Below are 14909 nucleotides of genomic sequence, written 5' to 3' on the forward strand. Positions count from 1 at the left end.
TTGAGAAAATACAGACTGAGGAAATGTGTCAGCTTCTTCATGAAGTTGTTTCCTCTGTTCCAGGCTTTGAGCCCACATCAGCTCCAGCTCCCTCAGTCCCTGCGTGGCAGGGCCGATCGATTGGTACGACCAAGCTCAGGCTGGTGGAGTTTTCGGCTTTCCTTGAGCAGCAGAGGGATCCTGAATCAGTAAGTATTTACTTATTTTTATATTTATTATTGCCCTCCTGTCCACTGATCCTCAGCTTTGCTCGTTTTCTGCTGATCTTCAGCTTTTCTCCTTCGCTCCCCACCCTCTGGGCATGCCTTCCACCAGGTGTCTGTGCTCACTGCTGCTCTGTGCAATGTTCCTTTCACCCCAGGACTGGATTTGCCTTTCTTGCCCTCTTTTTCCCCATCTGCAGCAGCGAGAGGCCTCTGTGAGTGCAGGCAGGGTTTGCTCTGCCTCGCTGCTGACCTAGTTTAGCAGGTGTACCAAATTGCATTGTGTTCTTGGCAAGAATTCAGTGCTCGAACTCTAAGTTAAAGCCTAATCTGTTTCCTAACCAAAACAAAATTAGGGACTCGCACAGAAAGTGTGCATATTGCATATTGGATTTTTTTTTTTTATTAAGTTTTTGATTTTATTTTAATTTTTAGGCTGCATACTATACCTGCAAGGGCAGTTTCTGAAGCTGGCTGTAATGTTTCATTTACTCCAGTAAGCCTTGAACCTTGACATCAATCACCATATATTTACCATGAGCATTTGTCTCCTAGCACTGATTCTGCTGCACCACAAATAAATTGAAAGAACTTCTTTCAACTCAAACCTGAGAATTTTTTCCGAGATAATTTCTGAAAAGCAAATACTCTCCTGAATGGGTGATATGGACAGGCCATTCTTATTCAGATTCCTGATAAAATACAGCAGCCTGGAGAAGAGAGAAGCTATCATTTTCTTTTTATAATCCAGCACTGGAAACCATAGCATTTATGGGCTCTGGCCAGGGGTGTTATCCTAGGAGTGTTTACCCTGCACAATTGGGGATTGGAGACATAGCCCAGAAACCTTCCAACAGAGGAATGCTGCTGGCAGAGACATATCCCTGTGAAAGTGCAGCGTATCTCAGCTGTTCATACCCCAGCCACATCACACTTGGAGGCTGAGTTAGCCCTGAGCTGCAGGAAATGCACAGATGGTTCTCTCAGCGCTGACCTGACTGCTCGGCATTCCTGCTTTCCTGCAATCCCTTTGCCTTCCCATGGTCTCATGGCAGTCCTGGCTCTGGTGGGCTTCACCTTGGTGTCCCCCAGACCCCTCTGGACACCTCCTCTACCCCCAGCCCCGAGTCCATCCAGCAGCACTTTGGATTTCCACCACCGGAGCACGGCGTCCGTGTTTCCCTGTCAATCACCCTTGTCCATGCACAGATTTCCCAGCCCCTGCTGACCCTGTGCAAGGTGTCCTGCTGATTTATGGGCTCTGTCCTCCCTGCTCCACGCCAGGATCTGTGTCTGTGTGTGTCTGTGTGTTTGTGTGTCTGTGTGTCTGTGTCTGTGTGTCTGTGTGTGCTCCAGGCTACCAGGAAAACAGGATGTGGCCACGTGAGGCTCAGCCTTGCTGTCTGTGTATGAATGAAATCTCATTTCTGTGCAGGCTCATTGGCTGTTCTGCCACCTAATTACCCCTTTTCCATTGGTTTTTATAACAAAAATCTATGCACAAAACTAATATGGTGTAGTGCCTCTGTGGGGTTTTGTGCAAAAGCTGAGCGAGTGAGTAACTTTGGCATTGCAGGGAGAGACTCTGGATAGAAGCATGGATACCCAGGATGGCCCCACAAGTACTGTGAAGCCTTCTTTGGAGTAAACTAATATTATTTGAAATTTCTGAGAGTGCAGAGGCCCACTGGGTCTTGTCCCAGCTTGCAGGAAAGCTGCTGAGAAGCCCACCTTTCAAATCATTTATGCAGGAGGGTTTACAGGACAAGCAAGAGCATCAAACTACCCAGACTTGTTTTAAAAACAGCAATTACTCGTGTGCTGTGACTGCAAAACTGAGGCTCTAGGAAAAGCCAGTTCCCAGTTTAGTTCATCCTTGTATCCAAGTGGGGCAGTGCTGTGCATGGGGACAGCCTGCAGCACCCAGACCGTGCCATGGGGACCAAGGATGCCTCTGTGGGGCCATCACTGCCTGGGAAAGGGGAGGCAGGAAAAGCAGAAGTGTTGCTTGCATTGAATTAAGTAAATTTGATTATCTGGCATTGAAAGGGCATTGGGAAAAAACCCCAAGGCAGCGTGGCCAGTTCCCAGGGCAAAGGGAGAAGGATGTTTTCTGGAGAGGCACTGGTGTCTGTGCCTCCTGCCAGCCTGCCCTGTCTGCAGTGCTCAGAACTCTCCAACCAGCACCAGGAGCTCTCCTTGGAACTGCAGCAAAGCCCCAGCCTCCTCTGGTGCCACTGCAGAAAATGTGAATTCTGCCTGCAGCTTTGCACACCTTCATTGTGTGGCTGAGATGTTTTATTGCAGGTAGGGTTTGCACAGCAGAGGAAGGATGGGCTTTTATTACTTTCCAAATAAAATCAGCCAGGCAGGTGAGGTGTGTGTGTTTGCACAATGTGCACGTGAAGTCCTGTAGGCACGTGCTGTGATTGCAGCATCTCTGTGCCTTTGCTGACCTCAAAAATGAATGTATTTATTGTGCTGCTGCAGGAGAGATGTGTAGGAGTTCTCCTGTCTCTTCTGAAAAAAGGACAGTTATATATTCATTACATTGCTGGCTTTTCACAGAAACTTACATAAAATATTATCTTCACCAAATGTGCTTCCAACATTTCCTTAGAGAAAGGTGACCCTTCCTCCCTTTCTCCCCCAACACAAAATCAGGCCAGAAAGCCTCACAGTAATAGAGGCAAGTAGACCAATTCCACCTTAAAATGTAACCTGGAAGTTATTGAAAGACCTTTATTGGAAAAGGTGTGTTTGGCAGGGGGGCTGGGGACAGGACTTGATCCTGGCAGGGCCCTTGCAGTCCTTGTCCCTGTACAGAAATTAGAAATTGAGGTTTGTCAGCCCTGGTGACTCCCACAGCCTGCAGAGGGGCTCTGCATGGCCACAAAGGTCCACCCACAGGGAATTCCTGGTAGGAGTGGGGCCTTCAGCATTTCTATGGCTCTTCCAATGGTAATTGGTGTTTAAAAGTACAAAAAAAAACCCCAAAAAACCCAAAAAACCAAAAAAAGCAGAGTGCCAGGCAGTTTAGTGGTTTAGTTTAGAGTGGGAATTCTGGAGGACTGGAAATCTGCTCCATAGAGTCCAGCTGTTGATCTTTTTCCTTGTCTAGACACAAAATTATTCCACTTGCAAAAGAGAAAAATAGAGAGAGGAAACAATAATCAGCCCTCTCTGTAACTCTGCATGGCAGAAGATAGTCTGGGGAACACAAGATGGCACAGTTGCAAAATATTGGAACCCTGACTCTGCAGCTGAGGATGGGTAAAACTGCTCCTCCTTTACATGGAAATCAATTCAGCTTACAAATGTCAAGCTGTATTTTCCTTTTGTGGCATTTTGTGCTGAAGTGCAGTTCCTAAATGGTGCATGGAAGTTTCCCTTGCAGGTCCAGGCAGCAGCATTTCAGTTACCTTTGATTACTGCCTGCCCTATATAACTCTGTTCTCAGCAGATGGAGCAGTTTTTGTGCCCATCTGTTGCTTCCAAGACAGGTTTTCCTTAATGGGGGCTTTCCATTTTTATTGTAGTGGTTCTGTGAAACTTCAGGACAAATGCTTAAACCAAGCAATCCCATGTTCCCTAACAAATATAAACTGAGAATGCAAGCAGGCTAGAAAGGATCTAAGCAACTGACTGCTACACAAGTAGGTATAAAATTCAAAGACTATAACTGAAATGAGAATTATTCAAATAATTAAAATTCAATAATTCAAAATCTTATATATATATAGACTCAAGCTTGATTTTCAGTCAGAGAAAAAGGCCCTATCACCACCCAACAAAAAAAACTGTTTCTTCTCTTCCTTTTCGAGGTTTCTCACTCTTGCTGTCACGTTTATTTAAATTGTGAGCACTTCAGACAGCTTTACATTTAAAATATCTATATAGGGCTATAAAGAACATGGCTGATGGGCATTTTCAGTATTAGTCCACCCATCCAAACTGTCAGATTGCGTTAGGTCCAGATTTCAAAATGTATTTTAAAAAGTGGTGAAGAAATAAAACATTCTTTATGTTTTAATTCAGGTTTTATTGTTGTTGTAAAAGGGCTTTGTGAGCCCGGGGAGAATTGTGCCTGAGAACCAGAAAGGGAAAGCGATTGCTCAAGGGCCATAAAAACAGCCTGCCATCATTAGCCAAATGCAGTAAAATTCACCAAAGTTAATCAAACCACCTAAGTGATGAAAAATAAATGAGATCTTTTCAAAAGAAGCCCTCCATCCTTGAACAATATCCATTGTTGCAAGGATTGTTTATGCTTTCTGTACTCCCTGTACACAGCATTAAAAGCAGTCCAGCGTTTCTCTCACAGGGAAGTCCTTGGTTTAGTGCCTCTAACAAACTCAGGTTAGGATGAATGTCTCGGAGCCACAGGCTCAGGATTTGAGGTCATTTTAATCTGGAATCAGGAGAAGTTTTGCTAAACACAAGGCTCCTGTATTTTGCCGTGCTGGAGAGCTGTGTATTGGCCCTGGGGTGTAAATGTGGTTCTCTGGAGATGTTCATTTTCCAGTGTCCAGAGTTAGGAGTCCCAAGAAAGCGTTTCCAAGAGGTCCAGTACTGGCACAGCCGCAGCTGGGGATCCATGGGCAGTCTCCCCAGCCAGCAGGATTCCGGGGAGCCACGGTGGAAGCGCCAGGCCAGCTTCCCCAGCAGGACACTGACTTTCCAGGGAGCCTCCTGGGCCAGAGCGTGGCTGGGCGTGCTGGGAGAGCAGCTCCATTTCTCCCCCAAAGCTGGAAAGGCAGCTGGGGCCTGGCTGTGCTCTCTGCTGCCTTCCTGGGCCTCTCTTCCTTCCCTCGGGATTTCCCAGCCCAAGGGAAGCGCAGGGCACCCGTGGCACTGGGATGGGGTGGGCTGGGGCCGTGAGTTCCCCTCTGCCTGCCCCAAACACCCGTCCTGGCTCGCCCCAAGGGCTTTGCACCTGGCTGTGCCTGTGCCCTGCGCTTCCCTTGAGCTTCCCCTGCCCCTACAGCCTCCCAAAAACCTGCCTGTGGAGCCAGGCTCTCCCAGCTCGGGAGATATCCCCATGCCCTGCTCTGCAGAGAGCAGATAATGATGTGCTCACGTGTTTATTTGTCCTCTGCCGCATTCAGGGGAGATGTAGATGGCCCTTCTTTGATAAGCAAGTATTCAGTAGTTTGTTTTCTTGTGCTGTTGAAACGCGTGGCCCCGTGCCCTGCTCGCTGCGCACTGTCTAACCTCCCTTCCAAATGGAATTAATAACTCCCTCCATTTGCATTTCACAGATGTGCTAGTGCAGTCTTTTTGGATGAAGGAGCATTATTACTCACAATTGACAAACCAAGAAGTTCAGGTGCAAAAGAATGAATGGGACACTGATTTTGAGGGTCCCCTTTGATTTGTCATGAGCTTGATTTTGCGGAATACTTAATGTTATTGAGAGCTTCCTATAGTCAGGAGTAATTTTCCCATCTGAGCACTCAGCACTTCTGGAACTGGGACTGCAGGGTCTTAAATCAGACAGGCCAGAACTGAAAGATGCATCTTCGGTGTTGCAGGAGAGCTGGTGGAAACGTTGTGTAAGCACCTTGCCCAACCAGCAAGTCCCAGTTTCATGCTGGGACTGCTGTGGGAGCAGCTGGGCAGTGCTGGGCGACCCTAAAGTGCCAGGGAACTGCCCTCCCTCATCACCTGCCTCTCCACTTCTGCAAACATAAAGTCACCCCAAATCCCCTTTTGCTTGGCATCTCTGATTCAATCCCTGAGCAGATCCAGGCAGGAGTTGAAGGCAGGGAGGTCCATGAAAGGCCAGGTTGCCCCCACAGCTGTATCGCAGCATACAGCACAGAAAGTTCACTTAGCATTTCACAGGAAAGCGTTAAAAACCTTAACAACAGGACTTGGTCCAGACTCCACTTACAGCATTAAAATGTCATGTCTGTAACTCCCAGTCTGCTTCAGTGGAGGACAACAGCAGCAGGAATTAAATATTCAGTTACTAGTGTTTCGGTAGGAATAAGAAAACTTGTTGGCAGACCAAGTGATTTTCTTCCATCAGCAGGAAATTAAAGAGTTTCAGATTTATGAGATACGGCGAGGCAGCGGGGCTGGCTGAGGCTGGGTAGGGTTTGGGTTAGAGCTGCACACAGACTGCTGATACACCAGTGCCTGGGTTCCTGCCCCACCTGGCTCCTTCCCCCAGGAGCACATCCAGTGACTCCAGTGGGATCTGTGAGGGTGAAATCATGGCAGCAGCCTTGCACTCGGGGTGCATTCCCACAGAAACAGCTGCCCCTCTCAGGCCACCTGCCTTCCACCTTGCTTAGCACCTGCATCCCCTGAGCATGGGGAGCCATGGCCCCCCCATGTGCTGGTCTGTGTGGTTGTGCCAGAACAGAAGTACAGAACTGGTGAGGAGCTGCTGCAAATCTACGTGCTGGCTGATAAAGCAGATGTAGGTGGTTTGTCTTTGTTCTGCACCAGCTTAAACGCTTGCATCCCCTGCCATTGGCAATTTGTCTCGGTTCTTTTCAATTCCTAAGTGGATTATAATTTTTCTCCCGGTATTATTTGACAACAGTCATATTTCATGGCTTTACTGCATTCTTTGGATAGCTAGAATTTTTCTAAGGGAAGGAGCTCAGCTTTAAGAGGCAGCCATCTCCAGGGCATGTCGTGTAATGCAGACACAAGAGACAGAGCTGCAAATGTTCTTCCTGTTTTTGTGTACTTGTGCACTTAGAAAATACAGGATTTGACTTGTGATGGTTTATGGCACCTAAAGCACATTACTGCCCCCATGCCAGATGCAAATCCTTTCAAGCTGCAGAGTAAATTCCTCAGCAACTAATGTACTTCAGTGTCTCTGGAATACTCAGTCTAAATCAACAGTGAAGGCTCAATATAATGAGGATGTTTTTAAGCTTTTCAGACACTAATGGGCTCACAAACACAGGCAGAAACTTTGCTCCTTTGCCTTTATCTATGCATCAGTTGCTGTCGTGGGGCGTGTTTGTCTCAGACCGATAGGGATCATTTCGGTGTCCATTTACCCCGCTCCAATATTGCATTATCGTTTGTTAGTTCACAGAAATATGCCACGTCTAATTAGCCCAGTAATGATTCTACTTAGCATAGGAATTGCAGCAACATAAGGAGAAAATAATCACACATTGCAATATCAAAATAAACATTTCTGTCCTAAGAATGTTGTCAGGTGATGTCATACCATCTGTCCTACTGTACCCGCTCAGAAATTTTGCTGCAGCAGCATCTGGTGCTTTGGCGAGCTCTGCAGACAACTGTGGCAGCTTTGCAGCTGCCTCCAACTCTGCTTTTATATTTAAAGAGTATTAAGACTTCATGCTCCATGCCCCTATAAATGCGCTTGCTTTTACTCCCACTTGGATCCTGAGCAGTTTGTGTGTTTGTCTGGCCTACAGAATAAGGTACAGTGTGTGAATTGTCCTGGGAGATTGCAGTGGCCAAACTGTAAAACACAGCTCTCCCTTCCCCCTTCCCTCCACAGCCATCTTTGGGCTGGGAGAGAGAGACACCCCTTTGGGGAGGAGGACAATTCACAGGAGAATCTGAGCCCTCGATTCTGTTTCCATAAAAATGTGGCAAATGTTATTTGTACAACCTGGAACAACTCCAGCAGAGAAGACTGAGAGGAAACAATCCCCAAATTCTTTTTGCTTGTGGAAATGCCTTAATAAGATGTTACGTTTTCCTTTTTCCTTCCACAAAATTTAGAAAGGAATACAACCCTGCAGAAAATCACAGGCTGTATCTCATTTTTGGCCCCATACCCAAATGAGTGTTCTCTGGTTCTAAATTCAGATTTCACTGTGCTAGATGATTTTTTTTAATAGATTTCAATTTCATTTCCTAAGTGCAGAAATCTAGCCAGTCCATTTCCTTTTCCCCAGAGTTTTGGACATCTGCTAGGGAAGACTCTGCTCACGCCGAAGGAAGGCTCTGAGTGGTTGCCCAATTCATTTAGATTTGTCACTTCAATTTGTTCATTCAGCAGGTACATTGTAAACAAAATAGCTTAAATGAGGTTTGCTTTGGCTTTTTAAATATTTTATTTGTGCCTAGCTTTTGGGAATTGCCCCTTATATACAGCATCTGTTCAGTGTGACAGGGTTCTCTAGTGTTCATTGACTGCATATCAGCTTTCCCTTAACTGAGTTAGCAAAATGTTTTGTGATCTGCGTGGTGAAAGCCCCCAATGTTTAATCCTGCCACTCTGGAGCTCCTTCACTCTGCTCTCGTGACCCTGGGAGGTGCTGATTGACTGGTGGAGGGTCTTTGGCGTGCTCATCCTCCCGCTTTCGTGTTGGTGCTGAAAGGTTCTCTCGGAGGAATGGCAGCCCCTAAAAGATGGTGTTCAGACTCCTTTGGAGTGGATTTCACTGGGCCAAGGGTTTCCCCCAGGCAGGAGAGGCACTGCCCAGGTGGTTCTTGTGATTCTGATGAGGTGTGATGGGATGGAGTTAAGAAATAGAAAATTGAAGCTGGATGTGTTTTGGCAGGGATCCTCATCTACAGAGCTGGCTCCCGAGGGAAGGGGGAGAAGTTGGGCTCTTTAATATTACATGGTGGAAATGGTGGGAGGACAATGTCTGTAGGCACAACAACACAGAGGCACTGGCCTTCTTGTTACTGTAGTCCTGCAGTTAGGAGGAAACTCTTCCATCTCCTTTGGCTGAGGTGTGCTGCAGAGAGAGGTTTGGGGCCTCACGTGCATGAGTGGGCTCTGTGGCACGAGCAGAAATTCAGGCTCTGAGGACGACACAGAACATTAAAAGGCATTGTTTAGAGGAGCAAAAATAGGCTTTCCTCCTGAGCACATTCATCTTTTTATGCCCATGAAAGGCTCTTTATGGCCGTGCTGCCTCTGGGTCTTGCAGTGCAAATCACCCCCTTGCAGAGGCCCGTTCTTTGGGGTTTGCACCGGGGACACAGGGGTTTGTTTTTGATGTTGAGCCTTGTTCACAAGGGCCTGTGACACAAGCAGTGAAGTTGTTCATGGAAACCTTAGTGCAGAGAATCCCAGGAGTCCCAGGAGTGTCATTTAATCCATCTCAGCACAGCCCCCTGCCCTAACAAGCCTCGGCTCTCCTCCCACAGCGCTGACTCTCCTGTTTCTCCCTTGCAGTACAATAAACACCTCTTCGTGCACATTGGACACGCCAACCATTCTTACAGCGACCCCTTGCTCGAGTCGGTGGACATTCGCCAGATCTACGACAAATTCCCCGAGAAGAAGGGCGGCCTGAAGGAGCTCTTTGGGAAGGGGCCTCAGAACGCTTTCTTCCTGGTAAAATTCTGGGTGAGTAAGGCGTGGTGGGGAGCGCCTCTGCTGCCCAGGAGGTGTTTGGGGCACTGTGGAAATGCTCTCTTCTGTTTGCCCTGCAGTGAGGCACTGACAGCTCCCAGGAGCCAGGGCAGGTGTGCCCCAGCTCTGCCTGCCAGCAGGTACCCAGAGCCCCTCCTGGAGATGGGAACTGCCATCGAGTGGTCCCAGGAAAGGCAGGGGAATGGAACCTGCTCCTGGGTGATTCCCAGCTGCAGCCTCTGCCCAGGGCTGCGAGGAAGGGTCAGTCCTGGTGTCAGCCCGAGGCTGCACAGAGAGGAGCGAGCAGGATGGGAGCTGGGACAGCTGCGAGCCCAGGAGGGTGCCTGGGGTTTTTTGGAAGCACATCTGCTTTCTGCTTGCCTTTCTGTTAGCCAGCCACAGGACTCTGCTCCATAACTCATTCAGAGCAAGGGAGAAAAAGTCATTTGAATGGAGGGCTGGGACGCTGTGTACCGATCTAGTGATGAGAAATGTCACTGACAAGCCTGGTTTGTCTTAATGTATTTGTAAAATCTCCTGTTAGCAACATAATCACGACATGATAAAATCACTTAGGCTGGAAAAGGCCTCTAAGATCATTGAGTCCAACCATCAGCCAAGTCCACCACTAAACCACTAAAAGGTTCACCCAAAAGGATCAGCAAATCTGCAGGCTGAGCCTCATGCTCATACTAAAGCTTTTTACACTCACTAATTCATTTGGGCACTTTTTTGTGGTGTACTCATTTTCATAGCAGCAGTTATCATCTAACCATTTCATTTTTTTCTTGTAAAACTTCAATTCAGGGTTTAATTACAGGGTGGACAGGTTGAGGCTGAAACCAGAAAAGGTTGATCTGGAACCACTGCTTATGATCAGATCTCCTGGTTGTTTATCTATGGGATTTGAAATGCTCTGCACCTTATAAATCCCCGAGACTTCCTATTCTTTCCAAGAGCTTCTGTGGCACCAGATTTAGGAGTGGAAACTGGAATGAGGGAAACTCTTCTTTTTCCTCAAATCTGGATGTAGAAGGACTAAGCCACTGAGCAGCAGCTGTGCTGGGCTGCAGAAGGAACCCACTGAGAAATTCATGGGGAGCTGTAGACCAAGTATTTGAGGGCTGGCTGAGCAAGGAGGCAGAAAGAGGAGACAGCAGAGGAGTGGGAGCTGAAACACAGTAGGCACCAGTGGCCTGGAACAGGCAGGTGAGAAGGTGGAGTCAAAAAGAGGGAGGCAGTGGGGAGAAGGAGCCTTGGAATAAGGGATAAAGAGCCTGCAGGGAAACACAGGGATGAAGTACAGCAAGAAAGGATTCTGAGGGGTGGGAACAGGACAAACATAACAGCAGGAGTAGTCTGGCTGCAGAGGAACAGAGCTCAGAGTTAAGGGTCTGTGACCACTAAAACCTTTCCTAGTGAAATCGGACTTGGGCTGAGGACCATCATCTCACCAACCCACTCTGCGTCATAAATATTTGCAAAACACACTGGCAAAAATGAATGTCACCTCACCTGCCTGTTCTCATTTCCCACAGAGGATGATAAGCCTCAGACTTTATGCTAGACGTGGACGCAGCAGAGATTGGTGATATGGTAATTGATGTATTGTATGTTCTGCTTTTTCTCCATGTGGAAATTGATTTTCAGGCATGCTGGATGCTCAAAGGTGTACCTAAAGCCAGTAGAGACTTCCTTTGGATCTTTGAGGTCTGTGTTGTTCTCCTGACTTTGAAAATTGGAGTGCCTGCCTTCTCTGCTTTGTCTCCTCCAAGCAGTGCACACCTTTAAACTCTCAGTCCCACATCTGTGACATGGCTGATGCTACCCCTTCCCCTCAAGTGACAAATCAGACTCAGGGCTGTTAGAGGAGGCCATGAGAAAAGCCTCTATGAAATGTATAATCCTGTGCTCAGCACAGGGTCTGAGTGGTGCTCAGGACACAGGGCCACAGTGAGCAGCAAGGACAAGGAAATGTCGTGTAGGTGTTCAGAGGGTGAGTGTGCAGCTGTGCAGCTACAGCCTGTGACATGATACAGTTCAGCAGTCAGGATGTGCAGGCAACCTCAATCCAACATTTCCTAACCTCACCATGCCTTCCAACATAATGGCCTTTTAATACAATTTTGTGCTGTATTAACTCAGAGATTAAAAAACATACAGCGCTAACATCCTTCTGAGTTATACATTAAAAATGTGATGAGAACACTTTCCTGAGCTTGATCTTGAAATAGACCAGTGGATTTTCTCTCCCATGAAGGGAGTGAGGCAGAGAGAAGGTGCCTGGGGTAATGTTTGAGTGCTGCAAGGGTCACGATGAGCGCTCTTCTAGGAATAAACTTCACACCAGTGTCCCCCAGTCCTAAACATATGTAGGAATATGTATAGGAGAAACAGAAGAGAGCTGACTAATTAGTCATGAGAATTAGATCCTAAGCTGTCAGCTCACTGTGCTTTATTTCTTTCACCCCAACGGGGCATTTTCTCAGAAAAAAATATGCCATTCCTGTTTTTATGGGGAGTGTTGAAAAGCTGTTTTAAGCAGTCATAATTTCACCAGGGAAAAGTTGGCACAGGTTGCTGACAGTGTTTTTGACCCTGTGAGTAGCCTCAAATTTATTCATAGGAAAATAGATTGAATTTTGCTGAATTAAGTATCCGGTTCTAAATAAGTACCTACTCTCTCATCATCTGCTACCTCCTCCTCCTCTGTTTAATTCACCTCCTCCCAGGTTCTGTTCATGATGTGTGGTTATTTCTGAGTCCCAATATTCTGTCTCACTGTTTATTTTCCCATTTCCCCCTCCCCATCCTTTCTGTTGTCTTCCTCCTTCATTACCACGGTGCCATCGATCATTCTCAGCACTGGGAGCTGCTGCAGCCGAGGTGCCTGTGGCATTTTGGTGGGTAAAAGGAAAGTGAATTTTGGTTGGGTAAGTAAGTACAGGTGGGAAAGCACCCTGAGCAGAATCAGAGAGGGAAAGGCAGGGTCTGGGTGAGAGGAGTTAAGGCAAACCAGAGAAGGGAAGTGGGAGAGTGGCATGAGGTGAGAAGCTTGAAAGTGAAGGTGAGGCTTTGGTGTCAGAAGGGATGGATGGTGACCCTGCAAATGCAGTTAAGGCAAGTCAGCATGGCACTGGAGGCAGCACAAAGGGTGTTTTGTTTAGATTTTACTGGTGCTGTGGAATGGGTATCTGGGAAACAGGAAGACCACAGATGAGTACTTGTGCTGAGGATGACTAAGGCAGAAAGCAGCTGAGCTCTGGTAGCTGGAAAGAATAGTCCTGTGGCTCTTTCCCATTTAGTTCTGCTCCAGGCTGTTCACCAGCAGAGTTTTCCCTGTTGTCCTGGTTTCGGTAATAAGGTTTGATTACAAAAAAAAGTGTGAGGGGAAGGGCTGAGACCTTGCAAGAAGACATTTTCCAGCTGCAGCCTTGACTTAGCAAGGCAGCACCGGGATGGAGTACAAAGCAAAGTTTGCTTTGCTTTGCAGAGCTTTATTGGTTCCATGCAGATTGTATCTCATGGGAAACACAGCCTGATGCTGGGAGTGGAAGAGCTGGCCCCAGTCCTGGTGACACATCTGGGTGTCACACTTCTGGGCCTCTTTCTGTGCAGGAGGTACAAAAGGAAGAGAGACTCCTGCTCCTGCAGCACCTCAAACAACCAGCCCTGCTCCATGCAATGCCCTGGTCCTTGTCCTGCACTGGAATGCCCTGACTCTGCTGCTCTGCTTTGTCCCAGGTGCTCATTGGGAGCCACAGAGCTCGGGGAAATGGCCACAGAGACAGGCTTTTACAATAACAGAGGGAATTGTAAATAAGTCCTAATGGTGTGGCACAGGAAGTTTGTGTGACAGGGATATGAGGCTGGAGATCACAGGGTTATAGAATCAAAACAAAAATAAAGGTTCCTAAATAAATGTAAAAGCTGTCCTAGAACACTGATGCAGAATATGGGAAGGCTGGAGAATATCTGCAGAGGAAACTTTTCCCCAGGTGAGGGTTAACTGCACAGTCCTGCTTCTTTCACCTCATGGGGCTAAGCCCAACCTATGTTAAAACCCAGGAATGATTTGTGCCATCTAACCTTAATCTGAGTATGGACAATGTTCCTGGTGGTTAGTTTGTATTTAAACTGTTTTTGTGACTTGGGAATAGCCCCAAAGTTTTCTCCTCTTTAGGTTCCAGTCAGCCTGTCTAAAAGCTAAGTCAACACCGAGTGCCTGTGCTGATTTCTTTAATTGGTTCTATCCAGTGCTATCCCCACTGATTGCTCACTACTATTCTTAAATTCTCTAATTCTAAATACTCTTAGCCTCCTAGACTAAATTCTGCTGCTGTAACTTCGTTATTTCTCTCTCAGGTTTTGCCTCAGCCCCCGAACTGCAAATTTTGCATGACTTTTCCATGTAACCCACAGCACTGTGCAGTGGGATCCTCTTGTGAGCACACCTTGCAATAACACGCTGGGCTTTTGTGTCTGTCATGCTGCCAGATGCTCTGTGCCAGCCTGAACTCTGATTTCTGCAGGACAGGTTTGGGAACCAAATGTATCTGAAAGGAGGATGGATGTTCTCTCATTGGTGACATAGGAAAAAACCAGCTGATATAAATTAATGTTGGCCCTGTCAGGCTTTCTATGAATCTGACCCCCCAGCTTAATTTTAAGTGTTTGCAGTGGCTTGAACTATTCTTCTAACTGAGGAAAGCTTAGCCAGGGCTCACTACAACTCTGAAACAAAGACCCAAACTCGTCTGAAGATGCGTGGATGATATTAATTGATGTTTAAAATGAATGCCTCTATTTGCAGGAATCTGCAATGCAAACTAGGAGTTTTAGAAAGTAATGCATATTATAATTAGGGCAAGCTTTTAAAGATGCTTTGAAGTCCTAAACATTTTTGAAATTCAAATGTGGGATGGAAATAAAGGAATCTACACAATAAAGGGGCATTAAATTATGTCTCCCAAAATTTCACTGTTTTATAGATGTAAATATATGCCATAATTAGTGGTAAGTAACATGAGGAGGATAGTTAAGTTTATTCCCATTCTTATTCAAAACAGCTGTGGCATGAAAAATAATGCTCCTTCTCTTTGTGATACACTGGAACAAACAATTTACCCATGTAATCAGTGTTCAGAAATGGCTTGTGCCTGTGGTCTCCTCCCACCCCCTCCTGAATTTATCCCCATGTGCCTCCAGCCGTCTTAAAAGGTGCAGAGATTCTTTGTGCCCTTCATTCACACACACACAATTGCGGCTACTGCCTTTTTATTTCTTCTTCTTTTTTTTTTTCTTTTCCTTTCTTTCTTTCTTTCTTTCTTTCTTTCTTTCTTTCTTTCTTTCTTCTTCTTTCTTCTTTCTTCTTTCTTTCTTTA

At 46.6% G+C, this 14909-nt stretch overlaps 1 protein-coding gene across 5 annotated transcripts in view; it reads left to right on the plus strand.

Annotated features, from left to right (window-relative positions):
* TEAD1 (TEA domain transcription factor 1) overlaps positions 1-14909 on the plus strand; it is a 153512-nt gene that overhangs the window by 125166 nt on the left and 13437 nt on the right. For all 5 annotated transcript variants that reach the window (XM_058836726.1, XM_058836734.1, XM_058836717.1 and 2 more), the window contains 2 exons: positions 64-188; positions 9346-9519. In XM_058836726.1, the coding sequence (XP_058692709.1) occupies positions 64-188; positions 9346-9519 (299 nt within the window). The remainder of the gene's footprint in view (positions 1-63; positions 189-9345; positions 9520-14909) is intronic.

Source organism: Poecile atricapillus, chromosome 1 (assembly GCF_030490865.1).
Source record: "Poecile atricapillus isolate bPoeAtr1 chromosome 1, bPoeAtr1.hap1, whole genome shotgun sequence".
Taxonomy (NCBI): domain Eukaryota; kingdom Metazoa; phylum Chordata; class Aves; order Passeriformes; family Paridae; genus Poecile; species Poecile atricapillus.